The sequence below is a fragment of the Asparagus officinalis genome, chromosome 7 (assembly GCF_001876935.1).
Source record: "Asparagus officinalis chromosome 7, Aspof.V1, whole genome shotgun sequence".
Taxonomy (NCBI): domain Eukaryota; kingdom Viridiplantae; phylum Streptophyta; class Magnoliopsida; order Asparagales; family Asparagaceae; genus Asparagus; species Asparagus officinalis.
This window is the reverse complement of record NC_033800.1, coordinates 73,037,538-73,064,391: the sequence shown is the minus strand read 5'-3', so window position 1 is coordinate 73,064,391 and position 26,854 is coordinate 73,037,538. Positions and strand designations below refer to the sequence as shown.

The window sequence follows — 26,854 nt, the reverse complement described above, 5'->3', positions numbered from 1 at the left end:
CCAAACCCAAGAAGTCGAGTCCCCGCCCCAAACCCTGACCCCGCAGCTCAACCGCTACAGCTCCCGCATCACCGAGCCCAAATCCCAGGGCGGAGCTCAGGCCATCCTCTACGGCGTCGGCCTCGATGACGACGACATGAAGAAACCCCAGGTCGGGATCTCTTCGGTGTGGTATGAAGGAAATACTTGTAATATGCACTTGATGAGTTTGGCTGAGGCTGTGAAGGAGGGGGTGAAGGAGGCTGGGATGGTTGGGTTTAGGTTTAATACGGTTGGGGTTAGTGATGCGATCTCGATGGGGACGAGGGGGATGTGTTATAGTTTGCAATCGAGGGATTTGATTGCGGACAGTATTGAGACGGTGATGGCTGCTCAGTGGTATGATGGGAATATCTCGATTCCTGGGTGTGATAAAAATGTAAGTTTGATGCTGAATTGCTGCTTGAGTGAGACTTTCTTCAAAAAAAAAAAAAAAATTGAACTTGGCATTTTGTTGTTCCTTCTGTAAGCTTAAACCTCAGCTTTAATGGTTATTATTAGTTTAGTGGCGATACAATGTAGTTTAATTCAAATTTTAAACATGGGAGCATTGCGAGCTCAACCATTAGCCACTAAAACATCTGTATATCAATTTGAGTGCTTATTTAACGAGCTGCTAAATTGCGATAAAAATGTATGCTTGATATTAAATTGCTGCTTAGAAGTGAGATATTTACTCAAGTACTTCATAAAAAAGTGAGCTTGGCATTTTGTTGTTTTTTATGTATGATGGTGGTTTGGTGGCAATTAGAGAGCAAAATATGAAGAATGAGTATACTCTGACATTATGATTGACATGTGTATTCGTAGAAGGTTAGGATTGTAACCATTAACTGGTGTGGTAATGTCCAAAGTGAATCACTAAATGCTCCAATTAGGAGAATAGATGATGTAAGATAAGATATCTCAAACACATGAGCTTGATTACTCATTCCATAGTCTTAACTTAAAATTTTGAGCTTCAATGATTGTTATTTTCTTAGTAAACTTTAGGTGGTAAAATATATTAGTTGTTGATATAACATTATTCAAACTTGGCAACACGGTGCACTAACTCATTACTTTAGTTACCATAAAATTTGTAGCTAAAATTTGAATGCTTTTGAACGAGCTGCTAATTCAAATCCTTTATGAAAAGTGAGCTTGAACTTCAACCTACCCTTTTTGTTTTTGTCATGACCCACTTGTTGTAAGCTTGATAATTCTACATGATTTTTTATCAGTCACGCGCACACATATGCATCATGCAAGTATTCCTGATTTATGATAAAGAAATCATCAAGGTTTTAAATATCGGATATCGGGAAAATATCGGATGACCAAAATTCATATCGGATTGCGTATATCTGGGATTTATCGGGGATATGTGGTAAATATCGGAATGTCATAACGGATGTTTGCATATATAGTATAATGCACTAAAATAAAATCTCAACATAATTAATAAAATCAGGGCAAACAAAATGTAAATAATGTATGTTTAGGATCACTAGTCAACCTTGTAAAACAATCGAATGTACATTTTGTTCTGATTGTTTTAGGCCAAAATGTTGTCTGATATGATAGAAAAATGATAATATCTTGCCCAAAAATTTCCAAACGCTGTAAATTATTTTGCGACAAGCCATATAAAAGGATATATTAGTTAATATATCAACTAATATATCGGCCATATCGGGGATATATCGTCCAAAATAACTAAAAAGTGATAAATGATATTTAAGAACTATATCGGTTGCGGCAAACCCTGTAAAAGGATATATCGGGTCATGTCGGAGATATTTAAAACAATGGAAATCATAAGGAAATGCCTAATTTTTTCTGAAATTTGACTTAACTATTCCATGCCATTTTATTATAAAATCTCTTCTCTATTTCTGAAGAGATAATTTAACACTATTTGAACCTGAACACTTGTTATTTTGCAATTTGAAGTAATTTGGTAAAAACATTTCCCTTGAAAGGTGTCTAAGAGAGGTTATTTTCTCTCTAAATTTTCCTTTTAAGTCAGAAGTTGCATAGTTATAGTTAAATTGAGAACGTAATTTGTATGCAATTTCTTCGTTGGCTTGGTCCAATTTTGGCAATGTATCATGCTCAACATGTATAACAACCACTTGCGAACAAGTTACCCACATAATTAATGAGTAAAAATAGCGATGCTTCCTTTTTTGCCTTCCAGATTTCTCTGTTATGCGTGTTTCTTGTCATGGTCCTGAAAATTAATTTCCTTTAGATTCTAATTTGTTTTGATCTACGCTTCCCCACCTCCCCACCCAAAAAAAAACCACAAAACCTTTCTTCCCATCTCCTGTCAGTTGTCACAGTTCTGTTTATTTATTCCTTCAGGTATAAAATTTCAGGATTCCAATTAAGGTTGTGTCACCAATGGTAAGAAGATCCTTTTTCTGTGGTTAATGGAAAATATCGTGGTGAAGCTGGGCTAAATTAAGAAGTCAGTATAACATGCTCTGCCAACCTGAACGCTTAATGTATAAGATTGATGAGGGGAAATCATAATACTTTATGAAGGAAGGTTATTCAAAATTAGGAAAAGGGTGAAGCAAACCGATGTCCAATCTATGGCCTCTTGTCTTTGATGGTCCCATTTGAGTCTTGATTTTGACCTTGTTAAAGTTGCAGGATTATATTGTCTTTCATCTTCAGATATTCAATATATTGAATAAGTGCACTACTTAACTGACCTATATTTATTGTGGTCAATTGTTCATGGAGACTTGATGCTTTTTATATAAGTTATGCCTTCTGTAGCTGATCCGTTCTTGTTTACAGATGCCAGGTACAATCATGGCAATGGGACGGCTTAATCGACCAAGTATCATGGTTTATGGTGGAACCATCAAGGTGAATTATTATTTTTATTTTTAAGTCACAAATATGTCTAGGAATAGTCAGATAAAGAGTTTGCTTGCTAACTTGGGATCTTACCTTCTGTTTAAATATAACTACCAATACTATAGAGAATTTATGAGAAAACACACTTCTAAGGTTCATTTACTAGTAAAAATAAGGATAAATCTTTGAAATAGAACACATTTAAAGCTTAATTAGCAAAATAGACCGAAAAAGTATTTAGTTAGCAAAATAGATCATTTTTGCTAAAAGTTGGTCTATTTTGCTAATTAAATGTCAAATTTGGTCTATTTCAAAATTATCAATTTCAAAACTATTTTGTTCATAAATAATTATAAACATGATTATATATATAAATTGTGAAAAGTTACATTTGATGCAATTATAATTTTCTATTTAATTGTAAAAAGTAAGTTTCTTAAAAAAAAGACTTGGAGTAAATTTAGTTGTGCATTGTTCTTTAAAAAGTGTTGTGTTGTAGTTAACAAATGTATAGTATAATAAAATGAATTTCCATTGTCATTACTATATTTTGAAATTATAACTACAGTTAAATTTTATGCATGCAAAGAGAGCCCAACATTAACTTAAAATAAGAAAAATATATAGTAAAAAATAAGAGTGTACACCCACAATATAAAAAAATTGCCATATGTAGTTAATAAAACAAGAGGATATATATATATATGTGTGTGTGCGCGCGTGTGTATATATATGTATGTATGTATGTATATATATATATATATATATATATATATATATATATATATATGCACACACATATGTATATATATGTGTGTGTGTCTATGTATCTATATATGTATATACACACATATATACATACATACATATGTGTGTGTGTATATACACATATATATACATATGCATATGTGTGTATATATGTGTGTGTGTCTATATATATATACTAGTTGAGATGCACGTGGTTAAATATCATGATTATTTAAATTAATAAAAATAGAATAAAAATAAAAAGAAAACAAAGTTTTTTGTGTGATTGATCAACTTAATAATCTCTCTCTCAACTGAAATATTGTTATTGTTTCCTTCAACCCATACTGTGATCACGTGGTTTACTATTTATGAGTTATAAACACATTAATCTAGTACAACATCTCTGTTTATTAGTACCTTGAAGTATTCAAAAGATGGATGATCATTCAATTCGTAAAGGAATTTTTTTATATGAATTTATTTGCAATATGTTCATTAAACTTTTAGTTGTGGTTTGACTCATATTCACATTAACTTTTAGTTATGGTTGCACACATATTTATATTATCTAATATTCTCATTTAATTTTGTAGCTCATTATTTGTATCATAGAAGTAAAACTAAAATTATGAAGAATTATTTTTTTGCGAAATTAAAGCAGAGAGATTATGATATATTTCGCCGTGTGCTCTAAATATAAAAATATTCTTTGATGTAAGGTCCATATTAAATCATACCCTAATTCCTAAACGATGTGAATGAAAAATACTATTATAACTCACTTGTTTAGGGTAATTGTATTATATATAGGACATATAACTCATCTGGAATATCCACATCTGCTAAGTGAATTTTGCTGTTGTGAGAGCAATATGTTAGATGCTCGTATTCAAATTTTTTAACTCTATAAAAGACACAAGAATTTGGAGTGCATAGTTAATATGTCGTGAAGAACATATTGGTTTATGAAGAATTTTCCCTAATAACGATATTATTACAACGATATTACTATTTAATATTAAATCAATTTTACTATATAAGATTATATGACTCTTTTTAATAAATTATAAAGTATATATATGAAAACCTTAATGCTTATAACCAATAGTCGGATTCCACAAAATAGGTTAAGTTTACATTGTAGTTTGCTATTTGTAGTATTGTTGGTAATGCCATTACCTTTCCTCTTTATCTATTATTCACGCTTTTCTGATATAAGTTCTCTTTTGCTAATCACTCAATTGGTCATATTTAGTTTTTATAATATCAGAGGTTAGAATATTCTCTTATGTTTAAAAAGTGTTGACATGATTTTCTTAAAAAATATATAAACATAGTAGCAATATTATATACTTCAGTTTAACTCAAACATTGGCTTGAAGTCATTTAAGGTGAGACCCTTTCTACGCTAGAATGATGATGTAGTGATTACACAATCCAATAGTTAAAGAAGAAATTTCTACAAAGAAAACATAATTTAATACGTTAAATTAACAACTAATTTATAAAGTATACATGAGCGGTGCAAATAGCTATACAAAGTAAGGTATTTATCTTCATGAAAATTTCATAGTGAATGACCAACGACAATCATCCTAATTTAAGAATAAATAATTATTATCTTAGTTACTAATTTGATACGCGTAACTATAGAATAAATCTCAAGCAAAAAATAAGAATTAAAATTGTATTAAATTTAAAAAGTAATAATTTAAATTATTAAGCGCCAAATATTAGTTCATGTGAGAAAATAAAGTAATTTATTAAATCGCGTAAACATTACAAATTTTTTTTCTAAATTTGATCTTAAGTTAGGATATCACCAAATACAAATAGAAGAAAAGGATCGTTATAAAATTGCATTTGTTGTACCATTCAGACACTTTAAATAGAATGTAATGCCATTCGGGCTTAAGAACGCCCCTTCAGAATTTCAGAATATTATGAATGAAATGCTCATATCCCTACACTTGATTTCATCTTGTCATACAAGATGATATTTAGATATTTTTCTTAGATATTTGATCAACATGTTAAACATTTAGAAATATTTCGTAATTTAGCAATACGAAATGGGTTGGCTATATCACCCCCCAAAATATAATTATTCCAGACTCAGATTAGATTCACACACACACACATATATATATACAGCGAGAGATGAGTATGCTTGGTATCAAGCACAAAAAGTTATGCTTGGTAGTGAGGTGACATAATCTCCTCCACTCATTCAAATGGTTACATATCCCCATGCACTCCTCAACCCATGTGAATGTGGTCTCCCATTGAATGTTTGGACGTGTGTATATGTACATATGATTTTTTAATGTTTGGACATGTGTTTTTGATGAAGCATAAGTCTGAAGCATTTGAGAAATTTATCGAGTACAAAAATGGAGTAGAGAACCAAACGAGCAAGAAAGTTGAAATTCTTCGATATGATCGAGGAGGTGAATACTTGAGCTCAAAATTCTTAGGATTTTTAAAAAAGAATGAGGTCCTCTCTTAGGTAACTCCACCCTTTACACCATAGCTTAATGACGTGTCAGAAAGGAGGAATCGTACCCTATTAGATATTGTACGTTCCATGATGAGTAACACTGAGTTACCTTTTTTATTTTGGGGGTATGCGTTAGAAACGACAGCACTTAATGAATAGTGTTTCGACTAAAGCAGTGCCTAAAACTCCATATGAGATGTGAAGTAGGATGAAACAACATCTTAATTATATTAAGATTTGGGGAAGTCCTGCTTATGTAAAGAAGCAAGATCCCAAAACGTTAGAGACACGTTCAGTATTGTGTAAATTTGTAGGATATCTAAGGAATTCCCAAGGATATTAATTCTACCACATCGATGAACAAAAGATAATTATTTCTCCGCATGCCACCTTCTTAGAGAAGGAATTTCTTGGAAAAGAAATTAGTGGGAGCATGGTAGATCTGGAAGAAATTTCAGAGACACAAATTAATATTGATAACTTAGTAGAACTAGAAAATTCAGTTGTACCAGATAACCTTAACCACTCCGAAGATACCCAAGGTGATCTCGTGCACCTAAGAGACTATGATTTTCTCGTTGAAGGTTGCATTGAAGGTTGTATGTCAAATCACGTCATAGATGATGACGAACCTTTGAGTTATCTGTAAGGCTCTCAGAGTAATGATTCTGTTGCTTAGCATGATGCAATAAAATCCGAAATAGACTCCATATACACCAACAAAGTTTGGATCTTTAGACAATGCTCGTAAATGGGTGATACCCATAGGCAGCAAATGGTTGTTTAAGAAAAAGTTGGGTGTAGATAGAAAAGTAGACTTTTAAAGCTAGACTGTTAGCTAAAGGTTTTCGTCAAAGATCAGGTTTGGACTACGATAAAATATTTTCTCCAGTGGCTATGCTAAAGTCTATTCAGATCCTACTTGCTATAGCTGCTCACTATGATTACGAGATCTGGCAAATAGACGTCAAAACAGTATTTCTAAATGATGATTTAGAAGAGTGCATATATATGACCCAAACAAAAGGATTTATAGTCAGTGGGAGCAGTGGAAAAGCAGTAGGTTGCTTGAAGTCATTTATAGACTAAAGCAAGCATTGCGGAGATGGAACATCTGTTTTGATGATGCTATCAAAGAGTTTGGTTTTATCAAAAATCTAGATGAACCATGTGTATATAAAAAGATAATTGAGAGTTTTGTATCGTTTCTTATTTTATATATAGATGATATACTTTTAATTGGTAATGACATCCCGTCATTACAAACAGTTAAAATATGACTATCAAAAAGATATTTCATGAAATATTTGGGTGAAACATCCTGTGTACTGGGTATTCAGGTCTATAGAGATAGATCTAAAAGGATGTTAGGATTATCCCAATCTAGATACACCGGTAAAGTGCTAAAACGGTTTAGCATGAAAAATTCCAAGAAATGTTTCAAACCTACATCTCTTGGAATCTCTCTCTAAAAAGATGTCTCCCCAGACTGATGAAGAGATGAAACGCATGAGTCTAATTCCTTATGCCTCGACAGTAGGATGTATGCCATGTTATGTACTAGATCGGATATCACTTATACACTTAGTTTGGTAAGTAGATACCAATCAAATCATTGAGAAGAGCACTGAAAAATGGTCAAGAATATACTAAGTACCTGAAAAAGACTGAGTTATTTTTGATATACGGTAAAAGTGACTGCCAAATGGAGGTTTTTTCTGACTCAAACTTTTAGAGCGATATCGATGATAGTAAATCTGTATCATGATATGTTTTTACCCTCAACCGAGCGGTTGTCAACTGGAAAAGTTCTAAGTAGGACACAGTAGCAGACTCGACAATGGAAGCCGAATACATTGTGGTAACTGATGCAGCCAAAGAAGCTGTCTGGATGAGAAAGTTCCTTTCAGAGCTGAAATTTGTTCCCACCATTAAAGATCCAGTACCTTTATATTATGATAGTAATGCTGCTATAGCTCTAACAAAGGAACCCCGGTCTCACCAAAAGTCCAGACACATTCTAAAGAAGTATCACTTGATCAGGGAGATAGTTGATCACCAAAAGATTAAGATTGAAAGAGTAAACACAAATGATAACATAGCAAATCCATTCACAAAGGCAATTGCTCGCACACAAATTAAAAATTTTGTTTAGCTATTGGGTATTAGATAATACAATGATTGACCTTAGTGCAAGTGGGAGTTTGTTAGATATAGGTGTCCTGCAGGCAATAAATGTATATTATAACATGACCTATATTAATATAATATCATTGTTTAAAATGATAGTATGCTATTTTGATCAGTATTTATCTGGTAATTTTAAAAATACAGATAAAGTCCTTAGAATGATACTATACTATCAGAATTTTAATAGCGATCGTAATAAAGAAGAGATCTGATTAGTCACTAATGTATATTCTAAAATGTTCTTAGTCAATGAAGTGTTGAGATATGACATCATCACTTTGACAAGACTAGTGTATACTCTATTTGTCCTTTTGAAGGATGATGATCCATCTCTTAGATCATTGATGCTAAGACGTCAAGGTACATTTATACATGTGCTCATTAGTGAACGAGTTCATTAATGACTCACCGAGAACATCTAGTTGGTAATATACTTAACTGTCAAATAGAAGTTCTCTAGTGATATAGTACAATAGTCTCTTGACATGAGGCGTGGTGCAATATCTTTTATGTCAGTATAGTTGTACTTAGACTTTTACCTAACCACAGTTCTTATTGAGTTGTGCATGCGGATTCTTGTTGGGTACATCTCGAGATACATGTAGATATTAAGATGTCAAGATAGGATTCGTCTCTCCCAGTATAGGGGGTTGATGTCATAAGATTATTTGATATAACTATAGCCTGTAAATTCTTGGTCGAGGTGAATAAGATAAACTGAGTGTCAGTTTAATCTTATAGGTTATGAGTTTAATATCAACAAACACTAGTGAATAAGATAAACTGAGTGTCAGTTTAATCTTATAGGTTATGAGTTTAATATCAACAAACACTAATCAAGCTAGTAGGGTTTGACAGTTTATGTTTAATCTTATAGGTTATGAGTTTAATATCAACAAACACTAATCAAGCTAGTAGGGTTTGACAGTTTACCATATCCTAGGTTCGATTGTTTGACATGGTTTGACGAAGAGACCGGACTATACGTTATTTATTACCGAGTGGTCCTGATAATATTGGGTAAGAATCTTGTAGACCTTTGTCACAAGTTATACCTGAGTAGTCTTCATGTGTAGCTAGCACCTCTGTTGTACTTGTGGATATGATCCACTGTCGAGTTTTAAGTTGGGCCATAGAGTCACACCACGCGCGTACTTGAATCCTATGAAATGCGAATTATAGAGTAATGCGTATTATGATACGTATATATGATTTTCACTAGATACATATAAACGGTTATATGTATCGGTAAAATCAGGATGCTATGTGCTTAAGAAATGAATTCTAGAATTTTTTTCATAAGTTGACTTTTAGTCAATTGATTGACTTTTTTGATCATCTGATGACTTCTTAGTTAAAGATTGAAAAAATACTGAATACCGTATTTTTATAAACCATATTAATAATAAATACCGTATTTAAAAATACTTTATTAATAATAATAATGTGGTATTTTCATCTATAAAATACACATTTTAATTATACCATGATTAAATGAGTCATAGGATGAGTCATTAGGTAATATGATTTAAGAACATAGTTTTAAACACATAGGTTTTGACTTTTGATGACTCATAGGATGAGTCGTTGTTTTTGATGATTCATGACATGACTCATAGGATGAGTCATTGTTTTTGATGACTCATAGCATTACTCATAGGACGAGTCATTGACATGTTGGCATCTCTCCCTCTATAAATATGAGCTCTCTTACTTCTTTGATAATTAATGAAAAAGTTGTTTTTTCCATGAGAAAAAAGGAGAGCTCTATCTCCTACTATCCTTAGCAATCTAAAGTAATAGGAAGTAGTAGGATTCAAGAACCCCTGGGTGGGTATCTTGCATTGTGTCTCAAGAAGCCTCAAATTCCTTTCTTGTTCCCTTGAAGCTTTGGAGATTAACTACAAGGAGAACGAGCTAAAGGGTGTTCGATCTACCATCGAATCACCTTTAAAAGTAAGCTTTTGAACTCTTGGATGCTCTCTTTAATATAGGGATTATGTTAGATTTAATTAGGATGGTCCTGGTGTGGATTTCATGCTCTCTACATGCTTAGTATTTTCGTATTTACATTCTTCAGCTTCATATTTTGCATGTAGTTTTCAAAGAAATTTCTTTCATGGTATATATTATATATATATAATATATTAATATATATATATATATTATATATTAATTATATTATATACTATATATTATATATATAATACATAAAGCAAAACTCTGGTGTCAACTTAAGTGGATAGCAAAAAGTTATCTACCAACTTTTTAGCCACTCATATCTGCCTAGGCGATTGCATTGCATGAATATGAATGTTTTTTATATTAATAACATGAGTGGCTAGGAAAATTTTGGTGGGACATTCCACTTAGTTGGATAAAGTCTTTCTCTCTCATCTCTACTCTCTATGGTATATATATTAAGTATATATATACATATACATAGTGTGTATATATATATATATTTATATGTATGTATTAATGGTGTAATTACATACATATTATATATGTACATATTAACACATTATATACAATGATATAGTATTGTGTGTGTCTATATGCTATGCTGTGGCTGTGTGTACTTATACAAACTAACATACAGTACATAACATTACAATACATACATACATACATACATACATACATACATACATACATTACATACATTATATATACTATTATATATATATATATATATATATATATATATATATATATATATATATATATATATATATATGTGTGTGTGTGTGTGTGTGTGTGTGTGTGTGTATTATATATATGTATATATACACATATATATACATATGTATATATGTGTGTGTGTCTATGTGTGTGTATATATACATACATATATATGTACATATGTATACACACATACATACATATACATATGTGTGTATATATGTATGTGTGCGTGTGTGTGCTCGCGTGTGTGCGCACGTGTCTGATTTTTTTCAAATAAGCCAAGAAAATTTTTAATTAGCAAAATAGGTCAACTTTGATTAAAAGTTGGTCTATTTTGCTAATTAAGTTTTTTTAGGTCTATTTTGCTAGTTAAATATTTGTTCGGTCTATTTTGCTAATTAAGTTTTAAAATTGGTCTATTTCAAAGATTTGTCCTAAAAATAAGTGAGATTTACTATTTATCTTGTGTATTATACTGGCGGTCTTTGCCCTATTGCTTTCACACTATTGCTTAATTTTTTTTTATAGTAACATCAAAAGAGTTCTCATGAGTGTTTCTTTTATTATTTAAATAAATAGTTTGAGATATATTTCTTAAATTTTATCTAGCTTGACTTCCATCTTTGTATTATTCTCTAATTACTTCATTCATTGTGCAGCCTGGTCACTTTCAGGGACACACCTACGATATAGTATCTGCCTTTCAGGTTTGTTTGTTTTCATCTCCCACTTTTTTTTAGCTCTTTTCTTAAATTTTAAATTGATAGCTGTATTTAGTAGCTTAAAATGGCTAAACATATTTATCACCAGTAAGACTAGGATATCTGCATATTTTTATATATCTTTTTCATTCTTTAATTTTGGATGTTCAAAACATTTTTTAATGCCCTATTTATGTGCCTTTTAGGTTTATGGCGAATATGTCAGCGGGTCAATCAGTGATGATCAGAGAAAGACTGTGGTACGCAATTCTTGTCCCGGAGCAGGGGCTTGCGGAGGCATGTACACCGCAAACACCATGGCATCTGCTATTGAGACATTGGGAATGTCACTTCCATACAGGTAAATGTAATACTTGAATACGTGTTGAATTTTCAAGCATTGCTTGAAAACAGTACATTAGTGAGATGCATTTTCTATTTTCTCCTTTGAATATTAATTCTCTATGTCTGCACCCTAAATTGATTCATTTTTGTTTCATTATCTGATAAAGCTCTTCAACACCTGCTGAAGATCCATTGAAGCTAGATGAGTGCCGGCTAGCTGGGAAGTATCTCCTGGATTTGTTAAAAATGGATTTGAAGCCTCGAGACATCATCACCGAGAAAGCATTACGCAATGCTATGGTCATGGTCATGGCACTCGGTGGTTCTACCAATGCTGTGCTGCATTTGATTGCCATAGCTAGGTTGCTAATCTCATTTTTCTCAGATGTATGCTAGCATGTCTCGATGCTCCAATGCTTATTGACAGTCATCTTCTTACAGGTCTGTAGGTTTGCATTTGACTCTTGATGATTTCCAGAAGGTTAGCGACCAGGTCCCTTTCCTGGCAGATCTTAAGCCTAGTGGTAAATATGTTATGGAAGATGTACACAAGGTTACTTGTTCCTTTCTGTGGTTTACTGGTACGTTGCTTAACAACCTAAATCCAAGGTTTGCCTTGATATGTACAGATTGGAGGGACGCCTGGAGTAATTCGTTATCTTTTGGAGAAAGAGCTTTTAGATGGGGACTGTATTACAGGTTTGTTTAGTACTTTTCATTGATTGAGCTTTTCTGATGTCAAATTATAACATGAAGATTCATATTTCAGTTACAGGGAAGACTATTGCAGAAAATGCCAAACTTTTTCCTTCTTTATCCGAGGGTCAGGTAGGATTGCAAACTAAAGAGGAAGAAAGCTTTTTTATTTTGGCTGAGTCTTAACATATTAAAAGTTTTGTTTGGCCTTTCTCTTAACATATAAATTACTACATTTCTTTTCCAGCAAATAATTAGACCATTAGAGAATCCCATCAAGTCATCTGGGCATATTCAAATTTTATATGGGAATCTCGCACCAGAAGGTTCTGTAGCTAAAATAACTGGCAAAGAAGGCTTATTCTTCTCTGGTGCTGCTCTTAACGAAACTCAGATATTCTCTAAATATTAAGTTGATTGTGCTATCATATTTTCTGATAATATTGCAGCAGTAATACTAACAAAGAATTCTTCATAGGTCCTGCACTTGTTTTTGAAGGTGAAGAGGCGATGATTGCCGCTATTTCAGAGGATCCTATGCGTTTTAAGGTATTCATATGACCACTATTAAGAATTTTATTTGAGCATTGTAAATTGAACACTACAAATTTAGATGTTCTATAAATAAACTGAAGTACTACTTAATGTGCTTGTGCACTAATCGAGGCTAACCTTCTGTTAACATAGTGTATCAAGAGTTTTAAGTTTTAACCATGCTGGTATGTACATTTGCATAAATTGTGAATGCATCAGCTGGAAGTGGAACCTAATTCATGGGATCACTTTGTTGTCCTTTGCTTATTGAAAATTATTTAGACTGTATATTTTACTGATGGGCCCTCATTTTACATGCTTATCCTTAGAAAGTACTGAAGGCTATGTTTTTTTAGTAATGGAGGTGGGAGGTCCCCAACGGCCTCTCAGAAAACTATTAGGCTTACCATTTTTTATGAGTTTATATTCAAGGAAACTAAAACTTGTTCAGAAATTTATAGGTTTCATTAAGTGAATGAGTGCTCATTTCTAATGGAAGAACTCTTTATGTTGTAATATCTTTTCCATGATCCTACATTCAGAATTTTATAGGTTTCTTTTAAGTGAATGTGTACTCATTTCTAATGGAAAAACTCTTGTATGTTGTAATATCTTGTCCATGAGTCTACATTATCTGTTGCTTTTTGTGTCTCTTTTTTTTGATTCACACAATTTACTAATAAGTAATACCTGTTATATTCTTTTTGTAGATTGATTATATATGGAGTGTCCATGTTTCTGTGCTTTTAGATAAATTTCTACTGTCAACAAAAGAATATTCTTAAAAGAACCGCCGTACACTTATGTTTGGAAATGAGACCGATTTAAGCCAGTGAAGAAAATAGCTCTATACTATTTTATATTACCCTGGATTCCCTATATTCTAGTAATAAAGACACACATAGTAGATTTCACTAAAATTTTATCTTAGTTTGTAAACTAGAAATATGCTTTTTTAAACTTACATTTCTTTTTTAGGAAACTTATTAATGTATGAACACTTTTAAGTGGCTTTTGATTTGGTGGGAACATGTTTATCTTATTCCAAACTTGCATAAGGAGTTACCACAGATTTATTGATTGGAGCCAGTTTGAATCTTTTCAGTGTTCTTAACTATCACCTTTATATTACTGTTTTAGGGCAAGGTGGTTGTCATAAGAGGAGAAGGACCTAAGGGTGGTCCAGGTATGCCTGAAATGTTAACGCCAACAAGTGCAATAATGGGTGCAGGTCTTGGGAAGGTATCATATTCACATTGCGTCTTTTTTATTATTGCAGTCAATTTATAATTTTAATTGCTCTTAGCACGTTATATGCTTTACGACCTAGTTGACTTGCTATTTGTTTAAAGTCAAAACCGTATGTATGCAATGAAATTTGACCATGTGCTACATTTCTCATTGATCTGCATGGTATTAAGCTTTGCTGTATAAAAATCGTTTAGTTCCATTACATGTTACTCGTGCATCAAATGATAACAAAATGAACAGTTTTTTTTTTTGATAATATAACTCATAGAATCTCATAATTCATAAATCAGAAGTTATTAGAATAGAAACACATGATTTTTTGTTGAACTTAGATGACAGGTAAAGTAATGTGAATGTTGCATGTCATTCAATTTTATGGTATTATATGTTTTTGTACGTTGAAAAGTTATGCTTCGGGAGCATTAAAGCTCATTAACTAGTATTGTGATAGAATGGCTGATAGAAGAAAATTAGCTTCAAATGTTAAAAAGCATTATAATTATGAAATTATCCCACTTTGATATGGGGATGACTATTTTGAACCTGAAAGCTTATTACGTACGGTTCTCGGCATATTATTAAAGTTTTTAAATCCTAACCACCTCTTAGTTTTTCTTTACCAAGTTCTGTTCAATGTTGTAGGAATGTGCTCTGCTCACTGATGGTAGATTTTCTGGAGGATCACATGGTTATGTAGTTGGTCATATATGCCCAGAAGCTCAGGTGCGTATGCCTATGTCCAATTTTAGATAGAATTGCTGTCTCTTTCTTTTGGTTTGCTATTTTCCGCTTGGAATTTGAAAAATACCTGGGTAAAGTAGGACACCAAAGTTCAAAATAAAGAAATAAATAAATACATAAAATCTGTTAATGTTAGAAGTTTCAAGAATTTGAGCAAAAAAATTGAAGGCATTCTGTTTTGACTCTCCAGGAAGGTGGCCCAATTGGTCTTGTTGAAACTGGCGATATAATCACCATCGACATCCAGAAACGAAGAATGGATGTTGAATTGACTGAAGCACAGTTTGCCGAGAGGAGGAAGAATTGGACCCCACCATCATATAAGGCAAGAAGAGGAGTTCTATACAAGGTATGTCAAAATGAACTTTTTTACATGAAAAGAAATCCTATACAGGGCCATGTATAGAAAATGATTTAGGAAGGAGAAGGCACAACACCACAAATTAAGTTAATAGCACTGGTTCCACCAGTAGTGGATACTGATTAAATAACGTAGAATTGGTAGTGGAACACATATCATCACATCCTTCCTCCCTGTAGAGTGTTTGCTATAGAATGTTTTTTTCCGTTGTCAGAAGACCATAATGCGTTTCTCGTTTTTTTTTCTGAGGTGTAATTTGTCGTCCTCTCTTGCAGTATATCAAGAATGTTCAATCTGCATCTAATGGATGCGTCACAGATGAATAGGAAGCCAACTTTGGAACCATCTCTGAGCATATTATAGAGCTAGGAAGCGGATTTTTCTGCTGAGATATGTGTAGATGAGTTGCTCAGGTTTTCTTTGGCTCCCCCCCTGGAGATCACCAGGGAGTTCTGAGGATTTCAGCTCATGCCGTACTAAAATATTTAATGGTTTGGGGGTTTGTTCAAACTGGTGAATAATATGTTATTTGTGTTGTTTTATGTGTGTGTAGTTATCTGACGGAGCTTAGTGGTAAATAAACTGGAACAGTTGAACAGCATTATGTGTTGGAATGTGTCGCATATCGCAGTCAATGATGCTTATTATTTTCTGTTGAAGTAAGATTTCTTGGTGAAAGCAAAGGCTTAAGTTTTTTACTGTAACAATTGGGATTCTTGTGCTCTATAGCTACTATATTTTCAAGGATAAAATGATCATTTCCCCCTCAAAGTATTGGTGAACTCTCAAGTTGCGTCAAGTAACAAATTTGCCTATTTTGTGTTTCAAACTCTCAAGTTGCCTTGAGTAACAAATTTACCTATTTTGTGTTTCAAACTCTGTTTATGGTGTCCAATGTGATCATTTGGTGAGTTTATAGTTAAATATTTAATAAATTAATAACATAACAATGTTTTTGTACTTCTTCATAAGTTTTTATCAGTTTATCTATTTTTTCTCCAAATAATTTTTTTTAAACTACTTTCTCCCAAATTTTTTTATCCCTAAAAACTTTTTATGAATTAAGAACTCATTTTTTGTATCGCAAAAAATACAAAAATTGTAATAAAAATAAATTATTAATCTGTTAAATATTTAACTGTATGCTCACAAAATGATCACATTGCACACATACATGGTTGGAGGAGGAAAATAGATAAATTGATATTTTAGGGGGCAACTTGAGAATTCACCGATACTTAAAAAGGGAAAAATCATCATTTTACCCTATTCTCAATAACCTTTTACAGTAAAATGCTTGCCTCTAGTAAAGATTCACTTGTTAGAAAGCTGCTATAAACTGAGACGAAAGGTGAGAGCATGCTCTTGACAATTTTTCACTTGTCTTCAGTAAAGATTCACTTGTTCGAAAGTCGCTACAAACTGAGACGAATAGGTGAGAGCATGCTCATGTCACTTCTGAAATTATTGTCCTCAAACATAAAAGTGATGCATATTGTTTGGTAAAAAAAAAAAAAAGTCATATAGATGCGGAGGAAATTACTAAAAGAGGAAACGGGCTTTTAAGTGTTTCAATATCAACTTTAAAGCCGTGGAAACTATATGTAACATCAGTTCAAATATTTAAAAATCGATGAAGGCAAAACATTGAGACAACATAAACAACACGCGGAATCAATGCAAAAAGTAATGAGATTGGTGGAGTCACAAGAGATAAAATGCAAACAGGGATGAGATTAGTGGAATCACAAGATTTAAAGCTGTGGAAACAGTATACGCATTAATGTTGCTGATGTTAATAATCACACAGATAATATAATGGGGGTGAGGTTGATTAGGGGCCGCTAACTTTTCCGAATATCTGGTTTTGATTTGAGTAGTTTCTTCCTGCACAAATAGCAACTCGTAAAAGGACGGGAACTGGTTCACCCGTTGTTCCTCCGACGATCAAGTCGGTGATGAACTTGAGTGGGAAAGTGGTGAACTGTGTGAATTCTTTAGTGTAGTGAAGTGGAGAAGAATTCTGAGAGATTGCTTACTTTATTGTTGAAAATAATACCTTATTTATAGTGGTGGTAAATGGGTAAAATGATAATTTCGATCGAGTATGGGATGACGGTCCATGTCAGCATCTGCTTTACAGGTGTCGATCGACGAGTGAAGGAGAGGTCACCTCAATATTTAATGCGAAGTGATTGCAGGCATTATGACGGTGCCGATGTGGTCCGAGGTATCATAAAGACTTTTGGGGGTATAGGAATTATGACACCTACCAAGCATTTAATGTGACGCTGACGCGCTATCAGCGGGGGAGGTTTGAAGCTGAAGTCGTCCTCTGGCTTGTAGCGAGGGGTGTCGAGAAATAACGCCTTTCGAGTTGACCCTGCAAGATGTCGAATAACTGGTCGAGTGGGCTCGTAGCGAGTCGTCTTCGACAAGAGGACCGACAAGTATCGCTCTTCGAGTCGATCTAAGGAGATGTCGACTCGACGAGTCGGCTAGGTCGAGATTCTTGATAGTCCTGACCGTCAATTCGATTTGAGCGGTGCATGTAGAGGGACTCCTGTCCGTTGCTGGCAAAAGACATCCTTTAGCGACTAAAAACACCATAACAAATGTGTTGTAATTATTACGTAATAACCTCTTAACCTCCCTCTCATTTCAAGTAAGGAGGGTTCATTTTGCTAGAACTACAATCTCCTATATGATGATCCGACCCGATCCATCTCATTCTTGAGGATTGGCCGACAATTATTAAAATTTAGTAATTATCAAGTATTTTCCTCTTTTATTTACACTGGCCCCAGGTGGCGCGCATAAATGCGCTTCCCTTTTTACCCCCTACCCCGTCCGGATCCACTTAAGGCGTACCACTTATCCTAACAAGACAAAAGTGGCTAGAAATACAAAGGTCAAACCCAAGAGGTACATGACCTAGTTAAACCTGTTCCTAGAGACAACAGAACAACGGAATTCAAATCCCCCAGCCCAACTCAACGGCTAGCTCCAAATTTAGAAACAAAGAACCCTAGAAAAATCCCCAATCTCACTCTCTTCTCTCTAATTTCACCTTCGAACCCGTCCAAGTCCGAATAGTTTTCTATAAAATGGAGACTTCTCGATCGAAATCGAGTAATTCGCATCGAGGGGTTCGGATCGTTGGAAAGATACGTCCTTTTCTCGATTCAGAGGTCAGTAAAGCTCCTGATGGAGAGTCGAGCGTCTCCCAAATCTCGATGTCAAGAACTGAAGGAGAATTCGCCTCTGTTTCTTTCGCTGATCAAGCGAATGGGTAACTTATCTTCCCCCTTAATTTTCATTACTTTTGTACTTTTGGATGGCAATTTCTTTTGATGGTCTAAGGATAATTTAATATGTTTGTATGTAGAGAATGATCCTTCTTTTCAATCACTCTGAATTTGAGCTCCTAATCTGCAGCCTTATGTTGTTTAAGGGTTTTCTTTCTGTGAAGACAACTGTTTGATGGTTGTTTAAGGGTTTTCTTTCTGTGAAGACAACTGTTTGATGTTGATTTTGAGAAATAACCTGAGTTTAGAGAATAGGATAATATATTTTCTCCCATTTTCCTGAGTTTAGAGAATAGGATAATATATTTTCTCCCATTTTTGATTAATTGCATTTTTTAATGTCAATTATGTTGATAGTTTAGGGACTTTAATCTGTGTGTATGTAGGGAATGATCCTTTTTGTTGATTACTCTGGATTTGAGCTCCAAACATGCAACCTCATGTTGTTTAAGGGTTTTCTTTGTGTTTAAGACAATGTTTTGTGATGGTAATTTTGAAAAATAATCTGAGTTTTAGAGGATATCGTTTTTATTCGGATTTGGAATCTGGGTTGTTTACAGACGGAAGGATAGCTACAAACTAGATTGGTGCTACGGGCAAGAAGAGACCACCGGTGATATTTTCTTCCGAGAGATTAAACCTCTCCTTGAGGGAATTCTCAAAGGAAGTAATGGTTGTGTGATTGCTTATGGTGCTCAAGGAAGTGGGAAGACACAATTAATTCAGGTGACTTCAAGATCCCTTTTTTTTGTAATTATCATACAGCTGTTTGTGCTATTATCATTGTTAAGAGAAAATTTCTACTGTTTTGTGATTTAGGGTTCCGAAGAAAACCCAGGTTTGGCACTAATGGCAATCTCGGAGATCCTACCAGCTGTTGAGGAACTCGGGGGCTCAATGGGTATTTCATGCTATGAATTATGTCAAGACCACATTTATGATCTCTTGGAGCCTAAAGAACAAGAGGTTCTTGTAATGGAAGATGCAAGTCGAAGAATCAAGCTCAAGGGCCTTTCTCAGGTGTGCTGTGGGCAATTGATTAAATTCCAGAATAGGAAATATCGTACAATTGTTTGCTTATTTTTGCTTGAAATTTATCTTTAGGTGCCCATCAAATCAATTTCAGAGTTCAAAAAATCTTATTTTTATGGGTGTAATGAGCGAAAACCTTTACAAAAGGTGACAAATGATGTTGCAATCAGGTGCCACAGAGGCTTGATCATGCATCTTTCTTATGTTGATAAAGAATCCAACAAGCTTTGCATGGGGAAGATGAATTTTGTTGATTTGGCAGGTATTGCAGTATAGATTTTTAAAATTTATTTTCTTTTATTATTTTGAGAAACTTAAACATATTGAATTTTTAGCAATATTTTATGCTTGTCAATTTTATCATTTTCTTCTGTTTCTACTAGGTTATGAGGACACTAAAAGGAAGAATTTTGCTAAACCTACTCTTGCTGAGATTGTGAAAGTTAACAAGTCACTATATGCCTTATTAAATGTTGTATGTGCGCTGAACAGTAGCGAGACATATATCCCTTACCGGGAGACTAATTTGACCCGTTTACTCCAAGACTTTTTATGCAAAACAAGTGCTGCTATTTTGTTCACTTGTCTGGTGAGACTTAAAAAAACATATTCTTTGTTTGTTTTCATCATTCTTTGAGTGAGGACAGCAAATAATTCTGTTAGTTTCTTTTCTATGTATATTATTTGTTTGTTTAAAACAGAAACCAATGCCATGTCAAGATACGATGCATGCAGTTTGTTTGGCTTCTAGATCATGTCAAGTGGTTAATAGATATCGGTGTGATACTACCAAAAGCAATAAGAAAGATCCAAGAATTGTCCCATTATGTTCCCCCATCAACGGGAGAACTGGAACACTGAATGCTTCAGTTAAGAAGCCTGAAAGATCCCAATTAGGTTCAGTTGAGAGAAAAGGTTGTGGAACCTCATCGGTGATGAAGAAGAGGTATTTCCTTTTGGAACTCGGTATTGAAACTTTAGCTTTTCTTTAGAATTTTGTAAGACATTTCTCATCGTGTTTAACTTTTACTGTCTACCGGTAGGCCTCAAACATTGAGCAATGCGCAAAAGAAACATGAAACCTTCTGGAGTGAGAAGAAAGTAAGCAGAGTATTATCTACAACAAAGGAGAGGTATTTGCTCTCAACCTTTGTAGTTTTCCCCCTCACATCAAGGATATGCCAAGCATCTCAAGTGAGTTATTACATTTGATTTTATCAGAAAGACTTCCGGGACAAAAACTTCAACCATCAATTCTGAAAAGGTAATACACCAACTTTCTAAATCAAAATTTCTGATCCATATTGACATATCATATCTATCTATTATGTTCTTGTGAACCTAGGCTGCCATGCTAATTCAAAAAAGTTTCATTTACCTCTAAGTATCTCCAAGGGTCAGATTACTGTATTTTATAATATTTTACTGTATTTTATGGAACATTTTGATGTGCAAGTATTTTATTGTATTTTATTGCATTTTATCATATTTTAATAAGAAATTATGTAGTTTTATTAGTTTGCTGATTTATTCATTATTCTAAATCTTAAGGCCTTCACACATTGACTGGAAATTTGTGTCGGAACTGTATTGATGATTTTCAGTTAAGCTTATAGCCAATTTTGGGAAATCTTAAGTTTCCAAAATCAAGACTATAATACAATATACTCAGATGAGCAGGTTTTTGTTTTGAAATTTATTGCGTTAAATTGTTAGAATATTGCTAGGATAAACATCATATTTTAAATAGGGTCAACTTATACTTTATAATAATTTTGTAAGAACTAAGATTAAGTTGAAAGAGCTTAACTGATACGTTTGTTAAAAGAACTAAACCCTTCCAGCTTTCTTAGTTGAAGAGCTGTCTACACAAATAGAAATGATACTTGTCTTTATTTTCCTATAGTTTCAGACAAGCCTGAGGCTGAAGGATATGCAACCTGTCAAACACTTAAAATGTTTATGTAGCCATTGTGCAAAATTCTAAAAGAGGGTTTATGCAGGAAATTTGTGTCTTGGGCAATCAAATGGAAAGCCAGTTTTCTAAGCTTGAAGTGGTATGTTCCCATGCTTGTTTATTATTATGGTTGTAGATACTTGCATGGCAGCAGGCAATAACTTAGGCAAATTATCTATGTTTGTTTTATAAGAATGATCCCGTAGAAGATGATCACACTGTCTTGAAGTCTAATGACGATAGATGTTCTATCCCTAACGGGGTGAGTTTCTTGAGTTTAAGAGTTATTTAGTCCTAGTTATGATTTTATTAACGTATCACAAGCTATATTATTTTTTCTGATTTTCCGTTTTAAGGACGTTGTTCCAACAAATGAGAACTGTAATCCTAGAGAAGGTGCTGTTCTTGATCTTGCCACTGATTTTAAGCTTTGTAATGATACATATGGTATGCTTCTACAAACTCTTTAAACAAGCAATATCATATCATATAAGACTACCTTATACTCTTTTTATCTGCATTTCAGATCATAAAGATCTCATGAAAACTAATGATGATGGGCCTCCTATCCCTAATGAGGTAAGTTTTCTTTAAGTTATCATTTTCTACTTCTACTTTGTATGTTTTATTAATATATTACAAGAACGAAGGTCCTAAATTTCTACCTTTTCTTTTTAAGGTTGTCTCTACAGCAAACAAGAACAAGGATCATAAAGAGGACACAGTTTCTGGTATCACAACAGAGTTGAATCTTTATAATGGTACAAACAGTGAGACTAGAATCTTTTTAGATAAGCAACACCATAGAAGGCTATTGTTAATCTCTTTTTTACCTACCTTTCAGATGAGAACAAAGATGACAAAGAACAGACCCCTTTTTCTGATGTTGGTGGACCTTCACCAACAATAACTGAGAAATTAAGGGAGATATCAAATAAATTAAGACTTGCAAGCGTAGAACCTACAGGTGCAAATACACCAACAATAACCGAGAAATTAAGAGAGATATCAAACTCACTAAAGCTTGCAAGTGAAAAACCTATAGATGCAAGTACGCCAATTGATCGTCCATGCAAAGGACACATGAATATGGAGTCCATGGAACCAAAAACTCCCAGAGCTCCTGTTTATTTGAGACTTGAAGGAGGTTGTAGATATGAGGAGCTGAATACCCCTCAGGATATTCTGCAAGCACGCAGTACTGGACTGAAGGTTACATTAAACATCTGATTTATAATTAACATCGTCTTGAGATTACTATATACCGTATCTAACTTATCTCAGTTTCATGTTTTACAGAAATCTCTGGTTCAAGAGTGTTTATCTTTCCTAAACAGTGCTAGCAAGTAAGTCATTACATTTACTTTCAACATAAAATGCTAAACATGGTTGAAATATAGATATTTATTCACGTTGTATCTAGGTTTTTATTTTATTGTCCTTGTGAGTTGAATACACTACTGCTTCAACATTTTACTAAGATGCTATAACTACCTACACAATGAAAATAATATTTTTGGAATAGGGTAGATATTAAAATTCTGACCATTGTACCGATAAGCCAAGCCGTCTCTTTGAGGCTGGGATATTGATATTCCAGTGATGAGTTTTCGTAAGAAAGTCGAGAACAGAACAGAATGGAAAGTAGCATTGAACTTTAAAAAATATATCTAAAAGAGATTTATCAGAGCTTTGTGTAGTGTTCATGTAAAGAAAAGGTATATTTGGTTCTTTAGTCACGTAATGTAGCGGCCAGGTTTCTGTTCTGAGTAATGGCAAAAAATCATTGCTCCCATTTCTCTAGGAGATGAGATATGAGATCAGGTTTATGGATGTCTATGATGTTGATTTGTGGATGCATTTACACATAAGGATAGATCAACGCAACCAGGGATCCAACCTTTGCCTTTTTTTGATTTAAATCATTTTATTGTTATTGTAAATTTAATCATCAACTTATTTGCACAAACTATGTGATATACTGTTATCCTGACGCAACTCTAAGCAAATCTTTAAGTAGATGCTCCAAATTCTGGACAAGGAAAATGTCGACAAGCTTAAAACATGCCAAAAATCATAGGAACCTACCCTACAGGTTAGCATTCTAAGTTCATGTCATCCAAAGCAATCCTCTGAAATTTCTCCCAGCTTGTGATGGTCCATAGAAGGGTGCAGAACATATTGGAAGACAATATATTTGTTATATGAGTACGACATTTAACTCTAAGCATCACTGAAAAGATAGACAACAGAGCACCACTGATTCCCCTAAGCCCCTTTCTTTGTGCAACTCGGTAATGCAGTAATAAAAATACTCAGTTTGACTTTCACTATGTTTAAATTACTTCTGCATAATCAAAGAAGTAGCCCTCAGATGAACAAAACTCAGTATATTCTAATTTGTTTAGGTCACAAAATAAACTATTTAACTGTTCGTTGAAAATCAACTATGTTATAGCTTGGTGGACTTTGATAGACTTTTTACAAGTGTCTGATGTTTTTTATTTCTTTCAATTGCAGAGAAGAGCTTAAAGAGCTGAAGGTCAGTTTCGGCTCCCAAGTCATTGTAGTATGCTTCTTGTTTCAAATTTTTTTATGAACCTTGTTTCTTTTCTTTTTCAGGGTATTGGTGAGAAGAGGGCTTCTTACATTATTGAGCTCCGTGAAGAAACTCCAGAGCCTTTCAAGGAAGTAAGTATTTTTTTTCCACTTTCAACATATAACCTGTATTTCCTTAGAACAACAAGCCAAATTATATAACGGTTAATTACAGAGAGACACCCTATTTTATCGCCTAATTGCAGATTGACAACCCTATGCTTCTATTATTGCAGATAGATCCCTGAGTGAAAGAAAGAAGAAATACTTTTTTTTTGTTGAATAATAGACGTCTCCTGAGGTTAAAAGAGTCTTCTTCACTCAGGAGGTCTATCTGCAATAGTAGAGTTACAAGGGACCTATCCGCAATTAGGCAATAGTGCAGGGGATCTATCTACAATTAACCCATATTATTATGAAAGAACTACCATTTAATTTCTTACCCAATTTCGCAATGAACTTTTGTTTAATGTTCTCAACCTTTTTTTCCCCCTCTTGCAGATGGATGATTTGAAAGACCTAGGCCTTTCCTCAAAACAGGTATTTCTGAAGTTCCTTTGCTGTGTTTATTTCATAACTTGTTTGGACAAATTTTCAAAACCAACCCTTTTAGCATTTTATTTGCAAAAAACGACCTATTTTGAAAATAATTACAAAAACCGACCTGTTTTCAGCCCAGCGCTGAAAACAGGTCGGTTTTTGTAAAAAAGTCTCCGAAACATCACGGGAGTTCAACTCCCGTGAAGTTTATCGAGAAATTAAACTTCACGGGAGTTGAACTCCCGTGAAGCTTAATTTTGCTTAAAACTCCACGGGAGTTCAACTCCCGTGGAGTTACAGTCGAAAATTTCCAGCGAACCGATTCTCTGGCAAATTGTGGACTGCAACTTCACGGGATTTCAACTCCCGTGAAGTTTAATTTCTCGATAAACTTCACGGGAGTTTATCGAGAAATTAAACAAGTTAGGACAACTTCACGGGAGTTGAAATCCCGTGAAGTTGCAGTCACAATTTGCCAGAGAATCGGTTCGCTGGAAATTTTCGACTGTAACTCCACGGGAGTTGAACTCCCGTGGAGTTTTAAGCAAAATTAAGCTTCACGGGAGTTCAACTCCCGTGAAGTTTAATTTCTCGATAAACTTCACGGGAGTTGAACTCCCGTGATGTTTCGGAGACTTTTTTACAAAAACCGACCTGTTTTCAGCGCTGGGCTGAAAACAGGTCGGTTTTTGTAATTATTTTCAAAATAGGTCGTTTTTTGCAAATAAAATGCTAAAAGGGTTGGTTTTGAAAATTTGTCCTAACTTGTTTGCTATAAATGGCTCATTTCTAGTACCATCTGCTTCCCCCCGTGGTTCAGATTAGAGGAATGATGTCGAAGATACTCGGGGACTTCTAAAAGTGTTGATTCTCTTTCAATCACAGAAAAGATAATTGGAGAGTTTTCGTGTTGTTTCTCAAGCTCGAGAGTATGTGGAAGGCGTGGTGTGTCTACTGTTTGTTGATTCGGTGTAAATTCATTCTCTATTTTGTGACCATCAGAAGTATATAACCAATCATTATGTACATGGCTTGCTGAATAGTCATAGCAGTTACAATCCCCCCCCCCCCCCCCCCCTGTATTTGTTGATTGAATACTGGGATCATATGGTTGAAGATATCATAATACTTGTTCGTGTTGGTAATTTGAGGGTTATTTTTTGTTCTTGATGATTTCCAGGAGTTTTATTATTGAGGGTATCAAGTTCTTCCGTCGACTCAATGCCAGTATCTATTTTTTTTAAAATTATTATTTATGGCTATCCCGGTATCATGCATGATTCATACAAGTATGAAGCATACGGTTTTACTCATGCACACGTTTGATAATTTACTGCGATTTATTTACTTTTAAGAGAGACTGTTGAAATTAATGAAAAGAGATGGATAGTTGTTGAGTGGCACGATATGGGTTGAAAATTCAAATATTTGGATCCAAAAGAAAGGCGTGTTACAATTCGAATTGGGTGGATGGCAAGCTTACACAATGTACAAGCGAGAGAGTTGGAGATAAAAGAAAAACTTAAAGTCTCTGTCTCATGAGAAAAACAAATCGTACTCAACCCAGGGTGTGTTTGGCAACTCTTTAAATCTAGGTTGAGTTTGAACTTAGTCCAGTTTTAGGGTGATTTGTTGGTTGGTAAAAAGTGGGCTAGAAGTGACAAGGATTACTTTAGTTCAATTTTGGGCGTCTAAACTAGTTTACTTATAGACTTTGGGGTAATTGATCCACAATTAAACTTGTTCGGCCCATAACTAGTTTAAGGA

The 26,854-nt window shown here is 34.0% G+C and overlaps 2 protein-coding genes across 3 annotated transcripts; both read left to right on the top strand.

The window, feature by feature from the left end:
* Nucleotides 7–16,315, top strand: LOC109848534 (dihydroxy-acid dehydratase, chloroplastic). The gene is made up of 14 exons (XM_020418076.1): nt 7–418; nt 2,833–2,904; nt 11,683–11,730; nt 11,931–12,085; nt 12,237–12,431; nt 12,511–12,622; nt 12,699–12,768; nt 12,839–12,897; nt 13,013–13,136; nt 13,244–13,314; nt 14,440–14,541; nt 15,193–15,273; nt 15,482–15,640; nt 15,928–16,315. The coding sequence occupies exons 1-14, from the start codon at nt 137–139 to the stop codon at nt 15,976–15,978; spliced, it is 1,581 nt and encodes a 526-aa protein (XP_020273665.1). The 5' UTR covers nt 7–136; the 3' UTR covers nt 15,979–16,315.
* Nucleotides 18,656–26,150, top strand: LOC109849736 (kinesin-like protein KIN-10C). 2 transcript variants are annotated; one of them, XM_020419602.1, is made up of 19 exons: nt 18,656–18,944; nt 19,521–19,686; nt 19,780–19,980; nt 20,065–20,254; nt 20,376–20,581; nt 20,694–20,938; nt 21,036–21,125; nt 21,214–21,256; nt 21,996–22,049; nt 22,143–22,211; nt 22,306–22,396; nt 22,476–22,528; nt 22,629–22,710; nt 22,794–23,161; nt 23,249–23,295; nt 24,470–24,491; nt 24,572–24,640; nt 25,049–25,087; nt 25,881–26,150. In XM_020419602.1, the coding sequence occupies exons 1-19, from the start codon at nt 18,760–18,762 to the stop codon at nt 25,944–25,946; spliced, it is 2,286 nt and encodes a 761-aa protein (XP_020275191.1). In that variant the 5' UTR covers nt 18,656–18,759; the 3' UTR covers nt 25,947–26,150. The 2 variants fall into 2 exon arrangements, with proteins under 2 accessions (XP_020275191.1, XP_020275192.1); XM_020419603.1 differs by having other exon boundaries at nt 18,657–18,944; nt 25,908–26,150.